Source organism: Strix aluco, chromosome W (genome assembly GCF_031877795.1).
Source record: "Strix aluco isolate bStrAlu1 chromosome W, bStrAlu1.hap1, whole genome shotgun sequence".
Lineage (NCBI taxonomy): Eukaryota > Metazoa > Chordata > Aves > Strigiformes > Strigidae > Strix > Strix aluco.
In genome coordinates this window covers 24244783-24270605 of record NC_133970.1, presented here as the reverse complement: position 1 = coordinate 24270605, position 25823 = coordinate 24244783, and the positions used below count along the sequence as shown (strand labels likewise).

Genomic DNA, 25823 nt, shown 5'->3' with positions numbered 1-25823 from the left:
ATAAAGGAAAGAGGAAAAAAACAAGTGATGCAAAGGCAATCACTCATCACCTTCCACAAACAGACCAATACCCAGCCAGTCTCTGAGCAACGGCCACCTTGGAAGACAAAAAAACAACCCTCCCTTCTTCCTCTATCTTCATGTTTTATTGCTGATCATGACATTACATGGCATGGAATATCCCTTTGGCCAATTCATATCAGTTGTCCTGGCTGTGTCACCTCCCAACTTCTTTGCCTGCTCCCAGACTACTCACTGGGGGGCAGAGTCGGAAGAAGAGAAAGCCTTGATGCTGTGCAAGGACTGTTCAGCAATAGCCAAAACATTGCTGTGTTATCAACACTGTTTTAGTCACAAACCCATACCAGCACCATATGGGCTGCTATGAAGAAAGTTAACTCCATCCCTGCCAGACCCAGTACAGTAGTACACATTGAGAAAATGTGCAGCCTTTCAAAAAGCACAGTTTCAGATGATTCCCTATGAAAACTAGTGCTAAACTACCAGAATTTTCTGTTAGTAAAATTAAGCCTCTTGTTTTGTCATTGTAAAACCTTATGGGTCTCCCTAGACCTAATTGCAATATTGTAGAGGTTCTTAAGAGAATAATGAGATAGTGTAAGAATACCTTGTTACTGAATGAACAGTTGGGTACACTTCGCAGATATATTATCCAGTACTTAATTATCAGGCTCTGTGAACAAACTTGCTTGACAACTCAATTACTTTTCTGAGAGATACAAACACAGAAACTTACACAGCTGAGGGGCATGCTGAATCATCCATTAGATACAATGAAAACACAGAGTACACAAATGAAACTTGACTTTTTGTGAATTGAGCTCTTATGAAGTCATACATATCAGATGTTAGGAAATCCAATTTTGGGGATGTGGAAGGAGCTTTCAACATAAAGTCCACTTTTATTATTCATAGAAGATATGTAGTAAATCTTGGTTTGATCTGATTTCTCAAAACCCATGTCTTTCAGCAAGTACTTACGATGCTGAAATCAAATGGAAAAAAAAGGTAATTTGTTTTCTTAATTTCTTATGCACATAGAAATTAAATAGTGGGTAGAAAGTGACCATTTCAAATTAAAAATGAAAACTGCAGTTTTATTAAATGTGAAAACATGCTCAAGAAAACCTTTATACATTTTTATGCAAGTTTTCCCATTACATGAGAGGCTTCCTTACATATTTCAAGATTAAATGAAGAAGAGTGACCAAACAGAAGTTTGGACTAAAATTGAAAAGCTGTTAGCTATGTTGAGGGAAACTATGACTATACAATTTAAAACAATGTGAAAGGACAAGGTCACAAAAATAGTTCATGTAGTAGTGAACAATGCTCTAATAAAATAAGAAACAGAAGAAAGCCAAATCTGTTCCACATATCAATACTTTCAGTACATAAACACACTTCTGCATTGGCAAAATCTTAAAAATAAAATAAAATATCTGTTTAGGGAAGACTTAACTTGAGCTTCTAGACTGTCCATGCTCAAACATGGTTTAAGCCTATTAGCAGTCCCACTGTTCTGAAAGAATGTACTTGTATTCTTAAAATATGCTTAAAATTATGCATGTATAAGCTTTATTTCAAACGAATGTGAATGTGTTTGCAGGATCAGAGTTTTAATGTGCTGAGTAGATAATCCATTTATGTGCTCTAAATTTGTTACCATAATGTAATATTTTCAATGTCACAGCACTGGCAGACAACTTACATGCATGCACTCAAAGCAATATTTTAGATAAGGACTTTTTGCTTCTGCTTTTCAGGCTGAAACGTAATTTTGTTAATTTTTACACACCTTTTGCATTTTGCTCTATACTGTATACATCTGCCAAATAATGTCACACCTCAAACTATATATTTTGTTCAGTTCAGGGTGAAACCCTGCAAAAAATTACCTTATGCTAATTGTTTCATCAAAGTTTCAGTAGGACAACTGGAATGAACAGCAGTTTATAAGACTGAGCTGCACACACTAAAAGTTTAAATCTAACTAACTCATATATACTAGAGTGCAGTGAATTTTTATAGTTGCTTCATACCATTAAATCTTGAATAAGGTCCTTCGTGTGATCAGTTTGAAGAGAATGTGGCCATAAACAGACTGTATGATAACTTACTGATCTGGAAACTGACCTGTTCTGTCACTTTGAAAAGCTAGTCATGCCTAGTCAAGTTTGGGGCACATTCCATTGGGCAGCATAAGGTGTGTCAAAGACTAGATTTGAAGTTATTGCCATGTTTTTCACATGCACCAAATTCAGTCTACAATAAAGGGGGGAGAATACTGAGTTCAGCTGCAGTTCTTCCTCATGCTCAGGCTATTAATAAAATAATGCAACCTATATATACAAATATCCATGTATCTTTTAAATGCACAACAGGCCACATATTTTACTTGTGATTCAAACAGCTTCTTCCTTGCTCTGTTCTTGTCTATACAAAAGTTACATATGGAAATAAAATCTCGGTATGAATACTCCTTTTTGTGGGTTTATGCAGTAAGTAAAATACTGGATTAATTGTAGCAAATCATGACTTCAGCTGATTTCTACAAGGCCAGAATTTTTGTCAGAGTTCTTACAGTAAGAGAGATCCATTATTATGCTATTTCTGCCATTCTAAGATTTCATCACTTCTGCTTTAAAAAGCCTTATTTTAACCTTGTATGAAAGATCCATTTAGAGAATCATGATCTATTTATTTCTACATTAAAGAGAGAAATGTATTTTAAAAGCCAGTGTGGAAAAACTATCCTGTACACTTAAATTAATATTCCTCACAGAGCTGGACAAATTCTGACATTATCAAGAATGTTGTTGCATAAAGACAGAAATAAACAGCAGTTAAATTATATGTTGATATCTAGTGCATTAGAAATGTAAGCAAAAAAAAGTGTTTAGAAATAATCTTTCTTTCCATATTAATACTCCTATATACAATGAAAAACCTACAGGATTTATAAACAAAAGAAAGAGAACAAATGAACAAACAAAAAGCTCTATGCAAATTAAAAAAATCAAAGGGTTTACTCATAGTAAGTGGAATATTTAGTACATAAAATTGTTTTCTATGGTTCAGCTGCAGAACCTATGTATAGTTATAATCACCTGATCTTACCAATGTGCATGTAAATACTCATGTATGTAAGCATATTTTAATTCCCTACAAAAAGCAAGGTGATTAGGTTTGCATACATCTGATAAAAATTCTAATAATAAGATATACACAGAATTTTCAATCAGATGTCCTGAAATTAAAATTTTGCAAGCTTACACATATTTTATCCCACTAGTCTCTGGGGCTACCTAGGTATGAAAAGTGCTGGGCATACTTAGCAACTGCTATATCAGGGCATAGAACGCTAGCTTACAAGAAGCAGGGCTCAATCTGGTTCTTTTTGAAGCCATCAGCATATATACTGAGATTAACGCTGTAAAATCAATGCAACAATGTTAAATTTAATATAAATGTTTTGGAAAGGAAATGGAAAGGGGAAACAAAGATATGCTGGCAGTAAGAAAAATTGTATAGAAGGAAGTTCAAAAGAATTACAGAAGAAAAACTATGTGACTGAAAGGATGTTCTGATCTTGTAGTTAAATTAGGATAACATATTTTGATAATACTATTCACTATGTGTTGGCAGTTCCATTTTAAAGGGCATATTATATTCTGTGCTCTTATTTGCCTAGTTTTAATTTAATGATCAGAATTTTTTTCCTTAACAGGTGCCTATAAGCTAAACTATTGCAGATAGCAGCAAATTTAAAAAGAAAAACAGTTCAGTTTCTGATTAGTACCAGATCCTGATTCTGCTTAATTTTGCGAGCGTGAGAAGCTCCAGTGGTGGCATGCACTCTGTTTTGTAAGAGAGCCCTCAGTGATGCCATCAAGGCCAGTTGTTGTGTGGTTACTGGACACACTGCTTGCCTGAAGGAGCCCTGGCTTGGCTTGGAACAGGACAGGGTGTTCCCCTAGAGATACACATCAGACCCCAGATATACTCAACAGTTTAAGAGCTCACTTGAGGGCACACTTACCTGGTGTGTGAATGGGCTTTGGCACTTGATGCATAGTCCAGACATATCCATCTATCTTAGTCCAATTGAGGTGACATCATATGACTGAAACTGGGCAGAACAGAGTCCTCAAGTCCTTCTTACAAGGCTACCAACAAGGATAATATAGATGCCAACTGTAGGCTGCAAGTATGCCTGAACTTTGCACTACTTACAGTAGAAGCTGGGGTGCACAGGAGACATAAGCCACTGAAACCAGTGGTATTAGTGACAACAGTCAAGTTCAGGATCTCAGGTACTGAAATCTCATTTTACCTTTTTATAAATCAAATCAATAGTAGGGGCTTCTGGCATCTTTTGAGACAGCAACAAACTGTTTTCCAAAGACAGACAATTGAATTCAACCTTTATAATCACTGGGAATAAAGTCAACAAAACCATATAATGACTATCTAGTTTATGATTACAACTGATCAAAGCAGTTATTATTAACAAAAAGTAATGCCACCAAAATCTTTGACATTTTAACATAATTTTAAATAAGACCCTGTCTCCAAGAGTTTAATCTTTGAATATTCCTAATGAGAGTAAAAAGTATTACATCTTTTTATTTTCATATATATATTTTATATAAAAATAAAAATTTGGATATTGTAGTTCACCTTACACATCCAGTTACGTGCATATACCTTCACGATGAGTTCATTACATACACCTCTTCATCACAATTTCATGAAAAAAAAATCCTTAAAAGACTGCATAGACATATCATATCTCAGAACTGTTTCCCCTATGTAAGTGGCTCTTCTGTATGCAAAATCCAAGGTAAGATCTTTGCTCTTTGTCTGTGGCATGAATTTTAGTTCAGCCACTCTGTGTCTGCACTCCTGACCTTTTGACCACTACACAGTTGCGAGCTTTCATTTTCTTGGGGGAGCTGGAAGTCATTAGGAACTAAATTTACTATAATCTTGTTTTTAGAACTTTGCTTGAGGAGACAGGGGACTACTTCTAGAAGCTTTTCCTTTAAGGCCATATACCTTTTCTCCATTCTGTCCCAAGCTTTCACATCCAATGCACCAAACTCTATGAAATGGCTCAGACCTTTGTTCCTCTTATGTTTATAGCAAAAGATAGGATCCTGACAAGGCTAATAGTCATGAAAAGTTCACCCAATCATTTTGGTTCATAAAAATGACTGCTTACTGGAAAGTTGCTGGGGTGGAGTGTTTCATCCTGATAAACCTAGTAAAAAATACATATTGAAGTACCAGGGTGATTCAATTTTCTGAATAGGCTTGGGAGATGCTGTTTATAATCAGGCTTATGGATTATTACGATTCAGTTGAGAATCATTGAAAAGGGGAAACATAATGGTAAACTGTTAGAAAATATTTCAGCAATCAGGACTCTACTGTATTTCCACTACCAACCCTATGGAAGATCATGCCAAATAGAAAACTCATTTCCAAGGGCAGAAGAAGCCCTGATACTTTATTACTAGATTCTATAGCAATTTGAGCTCACTTACAATAAACTTATAGTACTCTATATAAACTGAGAAGCTTGTATCAAATTCAGGCTTCCATTTAAAATAGCTATTGCAGATATTAGGCTTCAATTAGAGAAGAAAAATAACCTTCAGTGATTCTTTTTCTAAAGGCAAAGTATAAAAAAAAAATCACCAAACTAGGTGAAAATTATTCAATTTCTCAAAAAATTATGCTTTCTTCTATTTCTTGAGACAATACAGTTTGTGATTCACAGGGTAACTGGTATCAAACACAAATTAATGAGAGCTCTTATAAGCAATTTTATTTCTATTAATAATGGCAGACATTTACAAAATCAGAAGAATTTATCATTTGAGTTCACCTGAAAAAATAACTTATAAAGTAATGATATATGCAACATAATTCAGGAGGGAAAAAGGAAAGCAAACTTTCAAATCTAAGCATAAAAAAAAGATGGAATAAAAGTCCCTACTCCTCATTTCTACTTAAGATGTCATGCGACAATATTTTACAATGTCTTGCAGGTTTATATATGTATGTGTGTATTTCTATATCACACACACACATACATATACATTAACCCATATATTTACATAGATAATTGTTTGCAGTTCCATCTTGGGCAATTCTGTTACACCACTCTACTGTTGTCTCAATCATGTTTGGGACCCAATTTTTTGACAAAATTGGGGAGATGGTAGGAAAATGGTAGGTGGTTCCAATTGTGTCTGAGATCCTTTTGTTAAACTGTACATTGGGACAAATAATTTTCTTCTGTAGTAGCTCTCTGAAGAGAGACAACTCACTGTGGTCTTCATGAGGAGACTTGGTAACAGATCACACACTCATTGTCATGCTAGGGGAGTACTGAAAAAAGAGGAATCCACATTTTAACAACAGTTCTTTCCCAGGTAACTAAACCCACTTTTGGACAAGAGAAATGAGTCTAAATGTCAACATGCTATTTGAATTTTCTCCTAAATTTGTACTATAGCACATGCTAAGGCTGTAATTCATTTTGTGGTATCATAACTTCTGTTATACTTCTAGTATTACGTAAAAATACAGCTATTGTTGATGATGAAATCAATTCACTTAGTTTCAGTGTTGTGCACCTCTACCTGGGTAGTGTGATGAATCAATATTTCACTGATGATTTTCATGCCTTTTACTGGTCAGTGTTGGCTACTGGAGGGATTTAGCTGGGCAAGATAGCTAGTCTCAAACAGACCAGCTACATTTGTGGTCACTTGAACCACGTAACTCTTTTGAAGGGCTTTTTACTACTTGATGGGAAAAAGGTGAAGATACATCTGACTGGAATTAAACTAAGTTTTTGGCTTGTTTTTAAATTCTGTATTATAGATTTTATGAGGCAAGCTGAATCAGGTATCAGTGGTTATTCTTCTTTATGTGAACTGAAAAAATCTATCACCATATTACATTATAATTGTAACACGAATTGAACTGCAGCCCTTATACAAGCTATAGTTGCCCTCAAGTTAGCAATACTTCATTACAAATAATCAGTGGGACACCACAATGCCTAATACAAATGAACATTTATTTTAATTTGTATTTTAATTGAAACTTATAGACTGCAGAAATACTTAATTGGCCTAAAATCTTCTAAGTAGAGCAAAATGTTCAAATGCAAGGAATATTAGTGTTATAAAAACTGATACAAGAAACAGAAAGATATTCATTTGCCTTTGCAAAAACAGATATGTAATAAAAAAACCCCTACCAAAGCTAGATTTTTGAGGTGGCCATTTCTAAGTGTCAAAACATATTCAGAAAAAGCATTTTTGATGGGTCTTCTCTGTCATATAAACTGCATAGCATGGACCACTTGGGTAAAATCCATTTTGTCCCATATCATGTCTCTGATGGTTTGTCTGCTTTAGGGCTTACTCCTGTCATATGCTGAGCCCTCTCATAGTGGGCCCAGCAAAACTTATCTTACTAGTTGGGTCCCAGATTCATTTAAGTAGGAAAACTAGGAGTATATAGAATCCAGTAAGTAGTAACTGTCTGAGAAAACTAATTTTCTTTTGAGTACAACTGATGTCCTTCTTTTAATGAGTTTGGTTTGGTGAACTGGTCTGCCTGCTGAATCAGCCTGTTTGTCCTCAGCACAAGTAAAACATGCTGAGTTGAGAACTAACATGGACTATCATGACCAAGGATCACATTTAATGGAGATTTTGTGGTTACTGCTTTTTTTGCAGATTTCAAAACATCAGTCTTTTTGCTTTGTACAAATCAATTTTATCCAATACTCCAAACAATCTGGACATGTGTCCCTCTGGACACAAACAGCTAACATGCAGAAAATATAGAATCACAGAATCATCTAGGTTGGAAAAGACCTTGAAGATCATCTAGTCCAACCATTAACCTAGCACTGAGAGTTCTCAGCTCCACCATATCCCTCAGTGCTGTGTCAACCCGACTCTTAAACACCTCCAGGGATGGGGACTCCACCACTGCCCTGGGCAGCCCATTCCAACGCCTAACAACCCGTTCTGTAAAGAAATGCTTCCTAATATCTAGTCTAATAAAAAAAAAATACTCTTTTTTCCTTTTTACAAGTTTAAGAAACAATTGCTTCCCCATCTGATTTTCATTAAATTTGACATGAACTTTGACTGTTGTGTGATCTAAGAAAAACTGTTTAGTCTTCATAATTTCTGAGCTAAATATCACCACTGGCATAGTTAATGGAGTTGCACTCACTTCTGAACTGCAGTGATTTACAATAAAAATAGAAGTGTTGAAATCACTCAGTACTTCTGAAAAAATCAGGCCACTTCTATATAGTAACCTAAACGTGGATATAGAAACCCAACAACTTCAGGCACATGAGTATTAAAATACTAGTCTTGCTTTGTAATGTATTTTATACCATGCTTTGCCGCTTCAAACATTCTCAATTTAAAAAAATACCATTTTTCCCAGAATGAACACTAGAGGGCATCTTTGCTTTCTCTGCTCTAAAAGCATGCTAGATCTTTTCAACGTAAGATCTCTTGATGTTCTAATTATATACTTCAGTGTGAATCCTGTTCTAAAAGACATTAGTGCCCTGAAAAATACATGGTTCAGGAGTCAAACTTTGAAAAACCAAAAATTGAAGCACTACAATGTAAAGATCTGCCAACTTTGTGTATCTAGGCTGTTCAGATATTGCCTGACAAATGCCCATTGTGCATTACTGTATATGTATGGCATAATTATTACTGCTTGACAGATTTAACTTTCATTGACAATTGACTTCTTAATCTAAAAAAAGAGCTTCTGCAGTAAATCTACACCTCCCACATTTTTCAGTTTCAGCTCAACTTCTAACAGTATTTGGCACAATTTTTTAGTGAATCAATACTATAATTTTAGAAGCTAGTAAAAAAACATAAGGTACAGCATTGCATTACAGGTACACTACAAAACTATTTGTTCTGGCTGTTATTTTTTAAAAATAAAAGATCAGGGATAAAGTTTTGCCAAGTAAAAAACTACTTAAATACTTACGCTCTCACTCTGAAAAGGGTTTAGGAAGTTTCCACCCATCTCACCATCATCCCTGGGAGTGCCAGGCTGATTACTCATGCTGATATTACTGGGAGAGTTCTGTTAAACAAGATTTCAAAATACAGATGAAATGCTGAAGATTTCAGTTCCTTTTCCAGCTTCACCTAGCGTGTCAAAAGAGTATCAGTGCACTGGAATTTCTAAACTTGAAAGATAAGTCTCTGCAGAGTTCTGTATGTTTCAATTACTAATTTTAACCTGCAAAGAAGTATTTTCTCTTCTGAAGTAACAACTATTTACCCATAATTCTTGTTTTCAGGCTATAGCCAGCATGTTCGCCTACTAAAGTTGGGAAAAAGTATAAATGCTAGGAATAAGTATTAGCTCTGAAATGACATTAAATCAGTACGGTCAAAACAGAGGTATATGAGCATATGTATTGAAATATGTGAGTTCAGAATATGTATTTAAAGGTAGACATGTGGACAGATCTGATCTACAGACCTTCACAGATCAAGGCCTGTATTTGAAGTATTTGTTCATAGTATGTAGTTTGTTGAAATAACTTCTAGTCCAAATTTTGAGTTGCTAAACCACTTCACCAAGAGCAGTTATATACAGAGTTTATAGATAAATGAGTTAACAGGAGTATTAGATAAAAGACTCATGAATAACAGCCAGCCACAGGATTGGCCTTGCAAACATTTCCAGAAGGAGCTGTACTTTTGCTATTTGCTTGCATAGATCATAATGCAGTAGGGTCTTCATCTACTTTTTGAGTGTCTAGGTGCAAGTGAAATGCTAATAAAGAATAATAATACAAAGACTCCTGAAGGTAAATTCTTTTCTTATAGAAGTGCTCCTGCACAACCACTTCTATAATGTTCAGAAAATGCTTTCAGGACTCAGTCACAGAAAGAATAAAACCAGATAATTGTAACAGAAATTATTCAGCATCAATAATCAATACATGATTATTGTAAATATTACAAGTAGTTAGGTGTGTTTACAAAGTTGATTTATGGTACCCTACCATGACTGAGGCATGGATGATACTCTTTCCATCACAGTTAGACTCCTAGTAATATGGGTTTTGTGATGGAAAAGGAACAGTCAGGGAAAAGGGGGAGTGAAATTATGAACTTCATCATAAAATATTTACTATCTATCACAGTTCTTCCCTTGAATTTTTTTAATCCAGAAAAATTAAACACAAGATTTACAAAACCAGCATATACATATGTACATATCTGTACATATACAAATGCATCAGGCTTAAAGTTTGAGCAGGCTTAACACAAAGTTTAAGCAGGCTTAACACAAACCTAGTATAGTCAATGGGTAGGCTAACAAAATGCAACTCAAAGTACTGCATTTGATCAAAGTGACCAAATTATTACATCTGTAAGCATTGTAAATGAATTTGTCCTCTTTTTCTTCCATTAATTCTCAATTACAATCATAACACAGCATTTCTGTTAGCTTACAACAAGTAAAATATACCATATGTTGAAAATACCTGTTTGCAGTCTTAATTTAATATAACTAAGGCTGCAATGGGGCAAACTTCAAGTGAAAAATAGGAAATATTAAATTAAGAGAAAGTCTCCTTACTGAAAGGCTGTTGTTAAGTTTTAACCATACTCCCTGAAGGAAGATTACCATTTCCACCTGAATGGGCAAATATGTTTGTGGGTTCAGCCTGGTGTATTTATTTTCAGTTATAGATGAAATGTAAAATTAATTACATAACCACCATGAAGACATAACTGTTTTTAATTGGCATCTGAAATGCAGCTTATAGAGTAGGGTCAAGACCCCTGCCTTAGCCCTGTTGCTTTCTTCACAGTCTAGTTCACTGTTTTTCAAACTGTGATCCTCAGATCTCTAGGAATCACTGGACAGCAGGTGAGGGGTCCATCAAAGCCAACTAAAAATTAACTAGCTAACTAACATCAGACAATTAAGTTTGCTATTTAGTAAAGTTATTATACCAAATATTTAGGAATCTACATCTTGAAAAAGGTTGAAAACTATTTCTTTAGTCCAACCACAGCTATTGCACCTAAAGCAGGAATTAATTCAGGAAAGTCCTGTTGCATGTGTTATGCAAGAGGTCATACTAAACAATTATAACAGTCCCTTCTGCCCTTAAAATCTATGAATATATAGTTTAAAGCCCATTAAGGCCTTGTCACATTTATTTTATATGGTGCTTCCAGACTTTTGTTCATTCCTTGGGGATTTACTCCTATTTTATCTTTCTCTGTGTAGTACTAAGCTTTGAAATTCTTCAATTGCTACTAGTGCACCAGGCCCAAAGATTCAAATTCCTGACATAAATGCTTTTATAGCAACTTTCTGGGCTTCTTTTATTGCCAGTATGGGGTCTAGCATTGTAGCACTATCTGAGTTTTTCCAAAGTAAATATTTCTTTGATGACTGCAGAACTTCCATTGACACTGCAAGAAACACTGGTTATTAAGGTTTATTTAATATGCATAATTTCAGCTCATTTACTTTCCCTCATCTCAATCTACTTTATGTCAATTCATCAATTCATATTTATAGATTAAAAAAATGTCATGTTTTGTCATTCAGATTAAAATCTTCTCCGGAAAATGTAGCTATGAATTCTGTCAGCTGTAATGATTCTACCAAGACTGGATTAATTTTCTTCATCTCAGTGGTAATAGATAATCTGTTCCACTAATATGCATTTTACTCCATTGAAATCCTGTGCCTGGCCTTGAGCATCTAGCAATGTGTACCCCAAACTGTGTTAACTTCAGTGAACAATTTCTGTCACATTAATTAATCTGGAAATCTACTTGTGAAAAAGCCAGTTCAACAACTATTTGGTGACGTATAAAGGGAGACAGTTGCCTTAACAAGAAGAATCCTGGTAAACTACAAAATTGGAAGGCAGCCACATATTCATTTTGCATGCATCAAACCCCAGAAATCTACTATTCCTTGCATGCAAAATTTTTCCAATCAAGTTCCAAAAGTATTATATACTATTATCGACCTGAAATTGCTAATGCTATATACAAAACTCTGCCCACACACTTTTACTAGCATCAATTAAGGCTGCATGTTGGGCATAGTGCTACTAAGAAAAAGACATTTAAAAGCTATTATATATAATGGTATAACAATACAACACTTACTTCCCAAGTAAAGATCACTCTTCTTTTAGCTATTTGAAAAAGACTTGCATCAAATATGGTTTCCATGATGGATTTATTAAGGTTAATATATTACAAGACTTACAGGTAAATTTTTGGATCCAGGTTTTCTAATAATCATATGAGCGCATATGCTGATACTTAATACCAGTGGGTTGATACAGGTTTTAAAAAATAATTTTAGTGGCAAGTTAATGGAAATGTTTTCTACTTTAAAAATGCTACATTTGGAAAAAAAAAACCAAACCAAAACTGAAGAAAAATTATAGAAAGTGATTAAAAATGTGCTGTATGCTTATTATCTACCACTGTACGCCTGAGCACAGCACAGCTAAGGCAACATAGTCATTTCAATCCACTGTTGTACTCTTCACAGGGCCTGAACATGATACAGATCTTCAAAACTTACAAAAATGTAGCACTGCTATAGATGTTTTTCCTTCATAGCCCCAAAATGGCCTAAGAGGCATACTGCTATGGTCCTACTTTCCATGAAAGGCCATGGAAGGTTATTCTGAGGCTATAATCACCTATGTAATTTTAAAAGGACTGTATCACTAATTGAAGAATGCTTCTTGTTTTTTGAACATTTGAAAGTGTATTTTAAATGAATTTATACTACAAAATTCTATTTTAACCCACAGGAATTTAGGCCAATATTTTCTTCCCTTTTGACATGTGTTTGTATCTCATCATATCTCAGTGCTAGCCTGAGAGAGCATCTACAGTGACATCCTTAGTATGACCAGAACGTGTGCAGACAAGCCTTAGCCAGATTCAAAGCAAAGTCTGTTACTGAGAGACATCTAGCCACATCTCTGTAGCACTTAGTCCTGGGTCAACCAAAAGATGCAGGCAATTAATTCACTCAAACTCACATTCCTTTTTTGTTACAGCAATTTCAAATGAATGAGTTATAAAATTTTAACTGAAACAATCCCTTCATCAATTCCATATTTATAGATCAAAAGCACAAAAATACAGGGAGACAATTTTAGTGATATTTTTATTAGTTTTAGTCAGTTACATCTGAAGATGCTGAGTACAAAACAGTATTTTACAAGGATAAACTTCTACCACTTTATCAACACTGAATAAGCTCATTAATTCCTTATTTGAATAAGCCCCTAAATTAATAATGATTACAAATGTAGTAGATTTTTATTTTTATGGAAGAAATGACACATTCAAGCACAATATTATTTTTGTAGCTGCAAAACCCCTACAGGTTAAACTCACATTCATTTTGCATATACTATTTTATGATTGTGTTTACTATTTAATGTTTGTTTAACAGTTGTATCAAAACAGTGCTTTTTTTGCAACCACTTTTTAATCTAGCTTTTAGGGACTTAGACTAGTGATTAAGATATTAATGTTGCCTTAAAGAGGTGACAAAAGGAAGCATGCAGTGCATAAAAGTAACATCCTAATGACATTTTCCCAAATTTGCAACTAGAATTCATTATTTGAACTTTATTCATTTGTCTTAACAGTATGGAAGATTATAACAGGTTCAATCGGATTATGAGCTGGATATATATTAATCATATTCATTAATACACATGGTTATGCAGTAAGAAATAAGTCTACTTATACTCCCTATTGATTATAGATATTGTTTTTAAACTTCCAATCAATGCTAATTCTGTCTGCACAGCCTCCAAAGAGTTGACAAGCAGAAAATGTAGATACATAATAAAAAGTTTAATAGAGACAATAAAAATATGCTTAGAGTAAAATATTATTCTAAAAATTCCAAATATTTTACTAGATACTCACTTTGGAAATACTGTCCATGTCTCCTGAGCCTTAAATTAAAATAGATAATTATTCAATTAGTTTTGAGCTGAAATTAATTTAAGAGCTTATTTTTCATACTAAAATATATAGTGTAACAGCAGTATGTTAAAACATAACTGGGCTTGATTTCCCTTCCTTCCCACTGTCTCTTTGAGTAGTGGAAGAAAGTAGGTGATCCTGAGGACTAGAGTAATAGAAACAAAAAAATATTAAATAAAATGAGTGCAAGACTAACAAAAAGAATTTTTCTCATGTGCTGTAGCTCTCACTTGGTTGAAGCCAAGAACAAATGAAGTATAATTTAAGGATGGATGTATCAAGCAAAGCATTTCTAGCAGCAACAGACAACAAACAGTTCTGGTTATCTATTTTCAGGAAAGACAAATTCAAACTGGAATAGTGTCAGAGAAAAACAATCAAGAAAATGGAGTTATGGGAGGAGACTGAAATAGCTTGCTATACTTAGCCAAGAAAATTAAGGCTGAGAAGGAATATGATTTCTCATTATAAATACACCAGATACATAAACATTAGGAAGAGAAAGAGTCTTTTTGTCATGGACAAATGAAAAAATTTTGGTGGAAATAAGAAAAAGATTTCTTTCTAACCATCAGAGGCATGAACAGATATCCAGTAGAAGGGTTGTGGTCAAAGAAGCTAAGAAGTTAAAAATGGAACTTGACCAGTTTATGCCTGTGATTGAGACATAACTGCCTACTACAGCATGGAACTGAATGCGGGAGATCTCTTCCAGTCTTATTTTCCTAAAAGAACCCAGGTTCCATTTTAGAAATAAAGTTAACCTTAGAAAACAGTTGTTAATTTGACTAAACATGGCATAATTTTCACTGAGAAAATAACTAACCAACTAGGTACATATAAAATCCATTTGTAACTGTTTCAATTGGAATTTTTCTTTTAGATGAGAAATACTTCTTGGGGAGTGACAGAAAAAAGATGCAATTACCATTTACAGGTTTTCATTTACTTGAACATAATGTGCATCATTATTAATTAAAGCAACAATCCATTTTAGGATTATAATATGTAAAGAAAAGCTATAAACTCACAAGATGGCCTTATGCAAAGTAATATAGGAATTTCAGAGACCTGATTGCCAAGAAAAAACAGAGAATTCTATTGGGAGTTAGATGCATTTTGTTGAATTTTAATTGCTCGAAATATATCTCCTAAGTGAGATTTGATGGTTTAGTTTTTTCTCATCTTGGCATAGCCTTTTCCAATTTCTTCCTTCTTACCTGTTTATACTTCCTGTCTCACAGTCTCCAGCTTCTAGTCTATAACTGTACTAATTTTCCATCCACCATGGTAGTATGGATAGAAGCAGCAGGAACTGTGACAGCTTGGCTTCTGCTTGCCCATCATGTATTTAGCTTGCTTGGGTTTTTCCACATAAAGAAAAATGCTATTCAGCAGTGTTGCAGGTGCCCTGTGTCATTGGGCCAGCTGCAAGATGTAAAATAGAACCTTGCTGGTCAACGGTGAGGACAGAAGAGGAAAGAGATCTGAAGTCTTTGAGGTTCCCCTTTGTTGTTTCCCATATGAATGACACTCCTTGGTGCAGACAGAAGTGAAGAACAGAATACATAAACTGTATTCAGAGTTGCTAGCTTGGTGTTATGGTATGAGTACAAATAAATACAAGGTATTTATTTACTTTGTGGTTATGGAAGAGGAAGGCATAAATGCAATTTATTTAGCTGCAGATTGTTGCTTAAATCCCTATCATCTATCCAGCAAAGAGTAAGAGCAGAGTTTGCTAGGATAATTAGGGGATAAAGCAGTTCATGTTTTGTAGAGTTGTATACGGCTTCTCCCTTAGATAAGAGTTCATCAAAAACCATAGTGTTGAAAGACAGGAAGTACTCTATTCTTCCTTCCTCTGCATGCCCTGACAAGAATGCATGTTCTTTCTTGGTGCACTAAAATGTCAACTGAAGCTGTTTATGGGGATGGAATAATAAAACTAATATTTAACAGACAGAAGGCTAAGTACAGAACAAATAAGGATATCAAAATATGGGATAAAAGCAGCTTAACACATACATCAATATATGTAATAACTTACTTCCATGTACTTGATAAGAACTCAGACCAGCATGTCATAATGACACCTTCTCAAGTTTTTGAAAGAGGAAGAGAGATAAAGAAAAATGGGTCTTATGCCATCTGTTCTATATTACTGTGATGATATGCTTATAGAGTGGTTTGAAACAACTGCATTAAAATTATACACTGTTATATAAATAACATACAGTATTTTTCTTCCAGAGGTGCATTATATAATCCAATTTCATATGCTTAAAAAGTATCTTAATATTTCTTATTAATGTATATACAGCTCTTTTAGTTTTTAAAAGATTTTAACATACAGTCTCCCACATAACTTAGAGAACTAGTCATAGAAAATGGACTGGTCAATGTAAACTCACAATGTTCATAACATTTACTATTATTACCTAATGATCCATTCATATGGTGTGAATCCATTCCACCCAGTCCGCTCATAGGTCCATCTGACCCTGGCCCCATTGGAAACTATAAAAGGATCAGACATTAAAAAAAAATACTGCATAATTTTTGAAGACAATCTAATGAAAAAATATTCTTCAGAAAAAAAATGGTAAAGGAAAAATGCACAGTCCTATCTCTGATTGTGAAAGTCAAGTGAATCTTCCACATGATGATTGCAAAAAGTGTCATTGTTTTTTTTACTTTTTCCAATGCTACCTTCATCATTTTTTTGAGAAACTCATTTCTGTAGGCTGGCTAATCTACTTTAATACTTTGTACATGACTTTCAAACCAGCAAGTGCTGACCTAACTCTACTCCCATTGAAGTTACAGAGAATTTTACTATTCACTTCAATTAGTAGGTGATTAATTAACAGTTTTCAAACCCCACTCTATCTATACTGACAGTCAGACTACTATGCATTACCTTTGAAATATGATCTGTTTCTTACAGATTTAAGATATTAACCTTAAATTCAGTTATTCAAAAATTTAAAGGCATTAGCATTACAGAACATTTTCTAAAATTCATTGCATACTGATTTAGCAATATCTAAATATCTATATTCTTAAAGTTTTGTTGTCCTTTTTTCAAAAGGCCCACAATATGGACTGTAATTAGATGAAATATGGTTGCAGTCAGATAAATACAACAAAATTGAAGGCATAGATAGAAATCAGAAAAGAAAAAAGTTCTGTCTAAGAATTCCAATTTTTTACAGTTCTAGAACTACTGAAGTTTGGGCTAAAATAGTCACCAGTCCAGTGGTTAATGAGGCAAGTACCTAAATGTTATCATTAGCTTTCATAAACAAGAAAGTTTGTTTCTTCTTAAAGGTATTGATTTTATCCTTTCTTACAGAATAGCAGGGAAATATAATACTGGGCCACTTTCAACAGTTTTCTTCTCCCTCTTCAGTCATAGAGACTTTTTTATAATGAAAGTTTAAAGCCAGCAGAAACTAATGCTTGGTGGCAGCTCCTAGGATGGTGTCATATGGTACAGAAATCTATTCCACTGCAGTATGACAAACTAAGTCATCCCCAGTATCCCCATGCACAAGCTTCTCAGGTCTTTTCTGTGTAGAAAAATAGGCCCCAATCATTATTTTGCACATACTGCCATGATTGATTTACAAAACATTAAAAAAATGAAAATGGACACAGTGTGATGGAAATGTAGTGGTCTGGATAAAACAAGGCTGTATAATTTAAAAAAATATAACTAGATTCATATTTACATTAGGTCTGTTGGGTCCAGGTGGTACTACATTCATTAAAGTGTACATGTTGTCTCCAGAGTTGGTTGAATCTGTAATAAGAGATTATTTTAAGTGCTAATATATACCTTTCAATAAAACTACTCCACCTAATATATTTCTTGTCATTTAGTTCATATTATTTCTGTTCCTGAATCACTGATACACAGTGGAATTTAATGGAAGATTTCATTCCCTTTTTATCTATTTCTACCACACAATAGAGCTATCAAAAGAAATATTTGCAATTGTCCCTATGTGACTATCTATAGACTCTACTTTTATGCATGACTGTTAAAAGGTTTATAAATCAAGTATCTGTAACTATTTAATTTCTTAAACCCTTTTTCCTGGAATTCCAAATTACTTCACTCATCTTCAGTACTCTATAAAACAGGAGTTTATCTCTTATCTACACTTCCTGTAATTTGTTTTCCATCTGTAATAACCAAAAAATAGCTTCTTTTATATAGCCTCATCTGTGTAATACCTAACAAATAGCTTCTTTTATATATTCTCATCTGTGTCAGTCTATTATACTTTGAATATATCTAACTATTAAGTGGATGTCCTGGTTTAGCCAGGATAGGGTTAAGTTTCCCCAGCAGTGGGGGGGAAGCTCTAGCTGGGTTATTCAGATACCATGCGGACGTCACATCCTGGTGCGAGCGCAGGAAGAATCGGTGATCGTGTGGGTTGGCACAGCTGGTTCTCTCTTTGCTGTATCGGTATATACTTTGCTCTGTTCATTGTTATCACTGTTATTCTTATTGTTATTGTTTGTTGTGTTGCTGTTGCTCTGTTGTATTAAACCTCTCCTTATCTCAGTCTCGGGGCTTTGTATTTCACTCCCTTTGTGGGGGAGGGGCAGCGGCCGCGTGGTCTCAGACCCTGGCAGGGGCTAAACCATCACAGTGGAATATTGTGCAAAGATCCCCTCTCTAAGGACATCTTTAACTAATGTATCTTCATGGTACAGTGTGGTGCAATGCTTCAAAACTAACCTTAATCCAAAACCAACAAACCCATGTTGGCACAGTGTGATACCTAAGCTATAAGTTCTGCCAAGAGCTTCACTGGGCCTTGCCAGAAGTTGACACAGCTATACTGCTTCTCAGTCTGGGATTACTTCACATAGAACCAGAGGACAGATATACCCTTTCCCTCCAATCAGTCTACATGAACTTTCAGACTGGAGCACCTCCAGAGTCGAAATGCAAGATTTAAATAATGACATATGGAATACAACCCACATAACTCTTCTGGTTGAACTTAGGAAATCAATGCCTGAAAACTACTAGTAGATACAAATTATTCATTACCAGCTCCAACTTATCCCTACTGCGAACACACACACAAAGTCTTAATACCCCATATCAATATTTGTAAGAAGGCGGCAAAAAATGCAGCAGATAGGAAGACAAATTAGGAAAAAAACTTTCACAAGGGAACTTGAAAAGAGATATTGAGAGGAGCATGACCTCAGAAAAGCCTAAATAAATCCCTAAGGGGACAGCATATCTAAAAAATATAGGCAACTCTGGAAAAACAGTACCCTCTATAGTATCTACAAAAAGAATAAAAGAATACCTAAGAAGCTCTATACCTAGTTCCTCCAAAACACTATTCCATCTCTTTGAACTGAGTTTTGAGCTTAACAGCAGACACAAAAAACCACTGCTGAGCTGTAAATCTTTTTCCAAAAAAAGGAACTTTCGAGTCAGAAGTAGTGAAACCAAGAAAGCCTAGACCAGACTGATGTGTGTTGGAACTGGGAATGCAGACTGACCTCGTGAGAGAATATATTTGCACATATTTGGGGCAGTTAAAATCAAGGTCTTTGTCTATTCCTTTATTTTTCTGATACAGTTTTCCAAGCATTAATTAATGTAACCTTGGTGAGTAAATAATTCCATTATATACAAAGAACTATGCATCACTAGGACATTCAAAAAATGTTTTAAAAAAAGGGAAACTAAAAGCTTTTAACCTAAAGTTAGCAAAAGTAAAATTAACATATAAAAAGTTAGTTTTAATGTTCAAGGAGGTAGACAATAAGTTCTTTAACCACCAGATCCTTTTGAAACATACAACCCTGGCTCACCCTACTGCCTCTTGTAAAAACACATACAAAATGATTGGGGCATGGGAATATTCAGAGCTGGAAGGGTTTTTTCAGAGGTGAGTGAGTACCTTTGCAAAATTCTCAGGTGGCCAATGTCTAAGTGTTTTTATACTTTGGAAAGCAGAAGCCTTAAAACACCTTAAAGTCTCTTTAACTGAAAACAGAAACAATTCCTCAATAGATGCTTTATTTTAAGTGCACACAGACAGCTTAACACATGCCATAACTACAGTGCTGACTACTTTTAAAAGTGCAGGATGTCTGTGGGTTTGTTTTTATGTTAAAAGAGATTCTACCTTTTAACTGCCAGCTCACATTAATTATCTTTTTCACTAATGATATGAACGAGGAAGCCCTACTTTTTATTTCAGGTCACATTTTAAAGCCCTGAAATTGTATTTAATTAAGATTTTAGATCGGTGCAGTAAGTTTTCATGGGAAGTTAGAAAACTTCCCTACCCTCTTGTGCTCTAGAGGACAGCAAGAATATGTAGTACGTGAGGACTGAGGATCCTATAGCATCATCGAGGTGAACAGGTTCCTCTTAGCTGGTCAAAGTGGGTTACAAAGACAGATGTTGGCCAAAAGGAGTCTGAATATCTGCTGAATATTGGGTTACACAAAAGTAATTAGTTTCTTCTTAGCAGATATCTGATAATATCCATGGGAGGAGAGCATCCTCCATATCTTGCAGTTCCTCCTTTATGTCAGATACTTTGCTGAAAATCCATGGAGGGAAATACATCTAGTTGACCAACTTTAAGCCTTGAGAAGCTAGTTAGCTGTTCTGAATGCTCCCATCCTGCTCCTTGATTCTTTAAACCTTAATAGGAATGGTGGCCAATCTGTATGGCCAAAATCTCCATGTGGTCAGAATTCCAAGATACAGATCATTTAACTTGGATAAACAATAGGACAGTGAAGTTCTGGGAACAGATCACAAATAGGACATGACAGTGGTTCCTCTGGGGCCTTACTCCTCCACTGCAGGATAGAGGAGAGCAGTCTGGCCAGCATAACCATGCTGTCAGTCAGATGACATAGCCATGTGATGCAGCCATGCATAGCTAAAGAGCCATATATCGGTAAGGTCTATCACATAGGATACTATAGAGGAAGTTTCACAGGATTCAAAAATCTGATTTCAGAACTGGAAGAATTGTCTTGAACAACATTAGTAAAACCAAATACACATTCTTTCTTCTTTCTTTTTTTTTTTTTTTGTTATTGCTTAAATCATTCAAGAAAAGATGGGTTCAAGAGCCAGAGTAATGAATTGCTTTGAAATGCACAGATACAAGTCGTTGTATCTCTGCAACACAACAGGGAGAGAAAGAAAGGGAAAGAGCAGAAAAAAAAAAACCTGATACGGAAAGTACAAAACTAACACCTTCTCATTAGCTGACCCTTCATGAAAAATGTATCAATTGGAACTATCAGTATGTCTGCATTAATAGCACAGAAAAATCTGGGAAAAAAAAGAATTTGTGTACTTCCTAAAATTCCTTATAATTTTCCTTCATTTTCTGAGTAGATTTTAATACCTGCTGGACTAGGCATGATAGGTGTTCCTGGTGGCCCTCCGCCTCCTGGAGGACCCTAGAGAGGGTAGAAAATAATAGTTAACATGAAAGGAAAAAAATACCACAGTAAAAAATGAATATGGTACAAAAGAAAAAAAGTATCATGAATGTCATGAGTTACTCTGGTAAAAACATACACATTTTATGATAAGCTAGCAAAACAGCTCATTAAGACAGCATCATTGGTCAGCAGGCTCTGGCACAGAGTTCTGATATATGTAGATCTATGGATCCAAGAAGATCCATTAGTCAAAAACTCTGAACCATGCTGTGAGTCAGACAAAAGGGATACTTAGATCAGGGCCTAAGACAATTATATTTAATTCCCTCAACCTACTTTTGTTACCACCAGTTTTCTAACTGGCATTTCTCTTTCATTGCTCTCAGTACATAGTCAATAGCAGAGTAACCAATGTTTCCTAAGCACAAAATATGAGGACGCATTGTGAGGACAGAAGAGACTAATCACCTGAAGAAAGCTTCCTTTTTGAGGCAGACTTGGTATTTCAGTATCATGTCAATTTTAATTCAGTTTGTATAATATTCCACAATTCTGTTTTAATAACATATGTGTATGTATATGTGTATATATATCTGGACAGGTTGGATCGATGGGTCAAGGCCAATTGTACGAGGTTCAACAAAGCGAAGTGCTGGGTCCTGCACTTGGGTCACAACAACCCTATGCAATGCTACAGGCTTGGGGAAGGGTGGCTGGAAAGCTGCCTGGTGGAAAAGGACCTGGGGGTGTTAGTCAACAGCTGCCTGAATATGAGCCGGCAGTGTGCCCAGGTGGCCAAGAAGGCCAATAGCATTCTGGCTTGTATCAGAAATAGTGTGGCCAGCAGGACTAGGGAAGTGATTGTCCCCCTGTACTCAGCACTGGTGAGACCACACCTTGAATACCATGTTCAGTTTTGGGCCCCTCACTACAAGAACAACATGAGGTGCTGGAGCGCATCCAAAGAAGAGCAACAAAGCTGGTGAAGGTGCTAGAGAACAAGTCTTGTGAAGAGAAGCTGAGGGATCTGTGGTTGTTTATTCTGGAGAGAAGGAGGCTCAGGGGAGACTTTATTGCTCTCTACAACTACTGAAAAGGAGGTTGTAGTGAGGTGGGTGTCGGTCTCTTCTAAGTAACAAGTGATAGGACAAGAGAAAACAGCCTCAAGTTGTTCCAATGGGAGGTTTAGATTAGGAATTAGGAAAAATTTCTTCACTGAAAGGGTTGTCAAGCATTGGAACAGGCTGCCCAGGGAAGTGGTTGAGTCACCATCCCTGGAGGTATTTAAAAGTTGTGTAGATGTGGCACTTAAGGGACATGGTTTAGTGGTGGACTTGGCACTGTTAGGTTAACAGTTGGACTCAATGATCTTAATGGTCTTTTCCAACTTAAATGTTTCTATGATTCTATGATAATTCCTTCCCAAATTAATGACAAATGAATAAAATATGTCAGGATGATCCAAGCTGCATAAATTTGGGTATAGTCATATCACTTATCTAGAGTGATAACTCATAGAATACAAAACAAAACAAAACCCCAAGGAATATCTATTTACTTAGTTTCAGGTATTTCTGTGTTACAAATCTTTTTATGAGTAAACATTGTACACAGACTGCTCTGGTTGTTAAACAAGCTTTTTAATGTTCTTTAAAAATGTCTCAATTTTATTCTGAAAGTCCTAAATTTTTAGAAAGAACTGAATCATAACTTCTTGCTTCCTACATTTGCAGATCCACTAATATTTTTAAGTACCATTAAAAACTGCCTACTTATAGTTTGATAAAAATTTTATGATGTCAATAAAAATAAGCTGACCCCCCATTTTCCATAATAAAAATTATGCAGAATGCTAAAAACAGATGATTATTTTCATTGCTATATAAATTTTATTAATTTTTTAATTGTTTCTTATATTTTAAACCAGTAGATATACTGTTCCAAACACAGATATTTTTTTCAATAGCACTGAACATAAAGTTTTGATTGTTCCTGTCTGCTTAAAAGGACATTGCTGGGATTTGTTAGAATTCACTGCAATATTTTGGAATGAGGAAGAGAAGTTCTGGAATTAAAACAATAGACAGTTTCTCACTGGCCTGCTAAAAATAACATTTCTTACAAAATATTTAGCAATAATACACTAGTGAACACTGCTTCCAGACAGTCAAAATCAGTAATGTAGCGGCTTTCTGACTGATAGCACTCCTCCCCAGGTTCATACAAGTAAAATTCTTAACACTTCAGTGGGAAGCATCTCTGCCAATCAGTGATTAACTTTCAGTTAATTGTAGATTAAAGAGAAATCCTTTACCCAGAAGCGGGAAGTGAGAACTTTAATGTGTACATAATAACTAATAGCTTGTATGCTGATTAACTGCAGTCAGTGTACTGCACATATTGCAAAAGTGGGACGAATGTCCATATCACAGTTGATAGAAATAGCATACAAGGTTTACAATAACAGATGAGAGAGAAAAGAGGGAAAGACTAAAGGAGAAGCATAAAGGAATAAAATTACAAGCCTTGCTGCTGGCAGTGATGATCATTGGGAGCCCCAACAGAGGCGAAGGAAGGGGCCGAAGTGATGAATGGAACGGAGGATGAGGATGGAGGGTTAACTCCTCGAACTGTATCCCCGTGGCTCATAATCAGTGTGCTTTTTGCAGGAAAGAAGGGCACAGGAAATGTGAATGCCCACAGAGAAAAAAATTATTTGCTGAATCCTCAGGAAAAGTGGGGCCAGAATCAGATTTTAACATGATTATGCTAGGGACATCTGATACCAAATGAAGGGAACGGGGGGAGAATATGAAGATCTCCCCAGCCGATCCCCTGGTTCTTGTAAAGCTGGGGAATGAAGCTATTGATTTTCTAGCAGATAGTGGGACAACCCATTCAGTAGCAACTAGTTGTAAGGGACCTTTAATTAAAATGTATATGCCAATTGTTGGGGTCACGGGAAAGCGAGCTTTTAGGCCATTTTTAAAACCTATGGAATCATACAATTTGAGGTACTACATTAACTCATGAATCTATATATGTTAGAATGCCCCCTCCCATTGCTGGGACGTGACTTCTTATGTAAATTGAGAGCGCAACTAACATTTTCTGACGAGTCTATTCAGCTACATGTGCCTGAGGAGACAGCGTGGAAAGCTCAGTTGTGCCTATTGACTGAAAAGGAGCAGGAAAGGATCAGAATCTCAGAAGAAATTTTGGATGCTGTAATACCCCTGGTATGGGCCTCCAGGAAACATGGATGAGCAAAGAATGCTACTCCGGTAAAGGTGGAATTAAAATCAGGATCACAACCGGTAAGGAAAAAGCAGTACCCAATGAAATTAGAGGCTAGAGTGGGACTAGAACCTTTGTGCAATATGGTTTGTTACAGGAATGCCAGTCTGAATATAAGACTCCTATCCTACTGATAAAGAAACCTCGAACTCAAGGATATAGATTGGTAGATTTAAAAGATGCTTTCTTTTGCATTCCCCTGGAAGAGGAGAGCCAGAAGATCTTTGCCTTTGAATGGGAAAGTCCCACTACCAGTAGGAAAGTACAGCTCTGCTGGACTGTGCTGCCTCAAGGATTTAAGCATAACCAGACCCTGTTCAGTAATGTACTTGCCAAAGAATCAGAAGAATGGTAAGATAATAATCCCTCTATCACACTGTTGCAATATGTGGATGATATACTTTTGGGAACCAGAATTGAACAGGAATGTAAAATTGACTTGTTCAATTTCCTGGGGCTAGCTGGATATCGTGTCTCCCAGAAAAAGGCCCAGATAGCTCAGACTACAGTGACTTACCTGGGATTTGAAATATCTCAGGGAAAAAGAGAATTGGGTGCAGAACGAAAAGAAGCTATTTGTCAAATAGCTTCCCCCCAATCTAAGAAAAACTACGAGGGTTCTTGGGGATGGTGAAGACTCTGGATTACCATTAACCAATCCAGAAACTGAAATTTTTACAGATGGGAGTAGCTTCATGATGAATGGGGAACGCAAGGCTGGATACACCGTGGTAACCCCACAAAAATAAATTATAGCTCTAACCCGAGCCTTGGAACTGTCTAAAAGTAAAAGAGTAAACATCTGTACAGACTCCAAGTATGTGCTTGGAGTGGTCCACACACATGGAGCCATCTGGAAGGCACATGGGCTACTGTCTTCCCAAGGAGCTCCTATTAAATATGGATCAGAGATTTTAAAGTTGCTGCAAGATGTTCTAGAGC

General features: G+C 35.6%; 2 protein-coding genes across 8 annotated transcripts in view; one reads left to right on the top strand and one right to left on the bottom strand.

Moving 5' to 3' along the window:
- Positions 1-25823, top strand: part of LOC141917790 (uncharacterized) — a 318604-nt gene that overhangs the window by 94409 nt on the left and 198372 nt on the right. The gene's annotated exons all lie outside the window — the stretch shown is intronic.
- LOC141917788 (single-stranded DNA-binding protein 2-like) overlaps positions 1098-25823 on the bottom strand; it is a 294301-nt gene continuing 269575 nt past the window's right edge. For all 7 annotated transcript variants that reach the window (XM_074811316.1, XM_074811311.1, XM_074811312.1 and 4 more), the window contains 6 exons: positions 21545-21599; positions 17858-17928; positions 16562-16640; positions 14061-14089; positions 9088-9186; positions 1098-6423 (listed from right to left, as the gene is read on the bottom strand). In XM_074811316.1, coding sequence (XP_074667417.1) covers positions 6394-6423; positions 9088-9186; positions 14061-14089; positions 16562-16640; positions 17858-17928; positions 21545-21599 — 363 coding nt within the window. In that variant the 3' untranslated portion in view covers positions 1098-6393. The remainder of the gene's footprint in view (positions 6424-9087; positions 9187-14060; positions 14090-16561; positions 16641-17857; positions 17929-21544; positions 21600-25823) is intronic.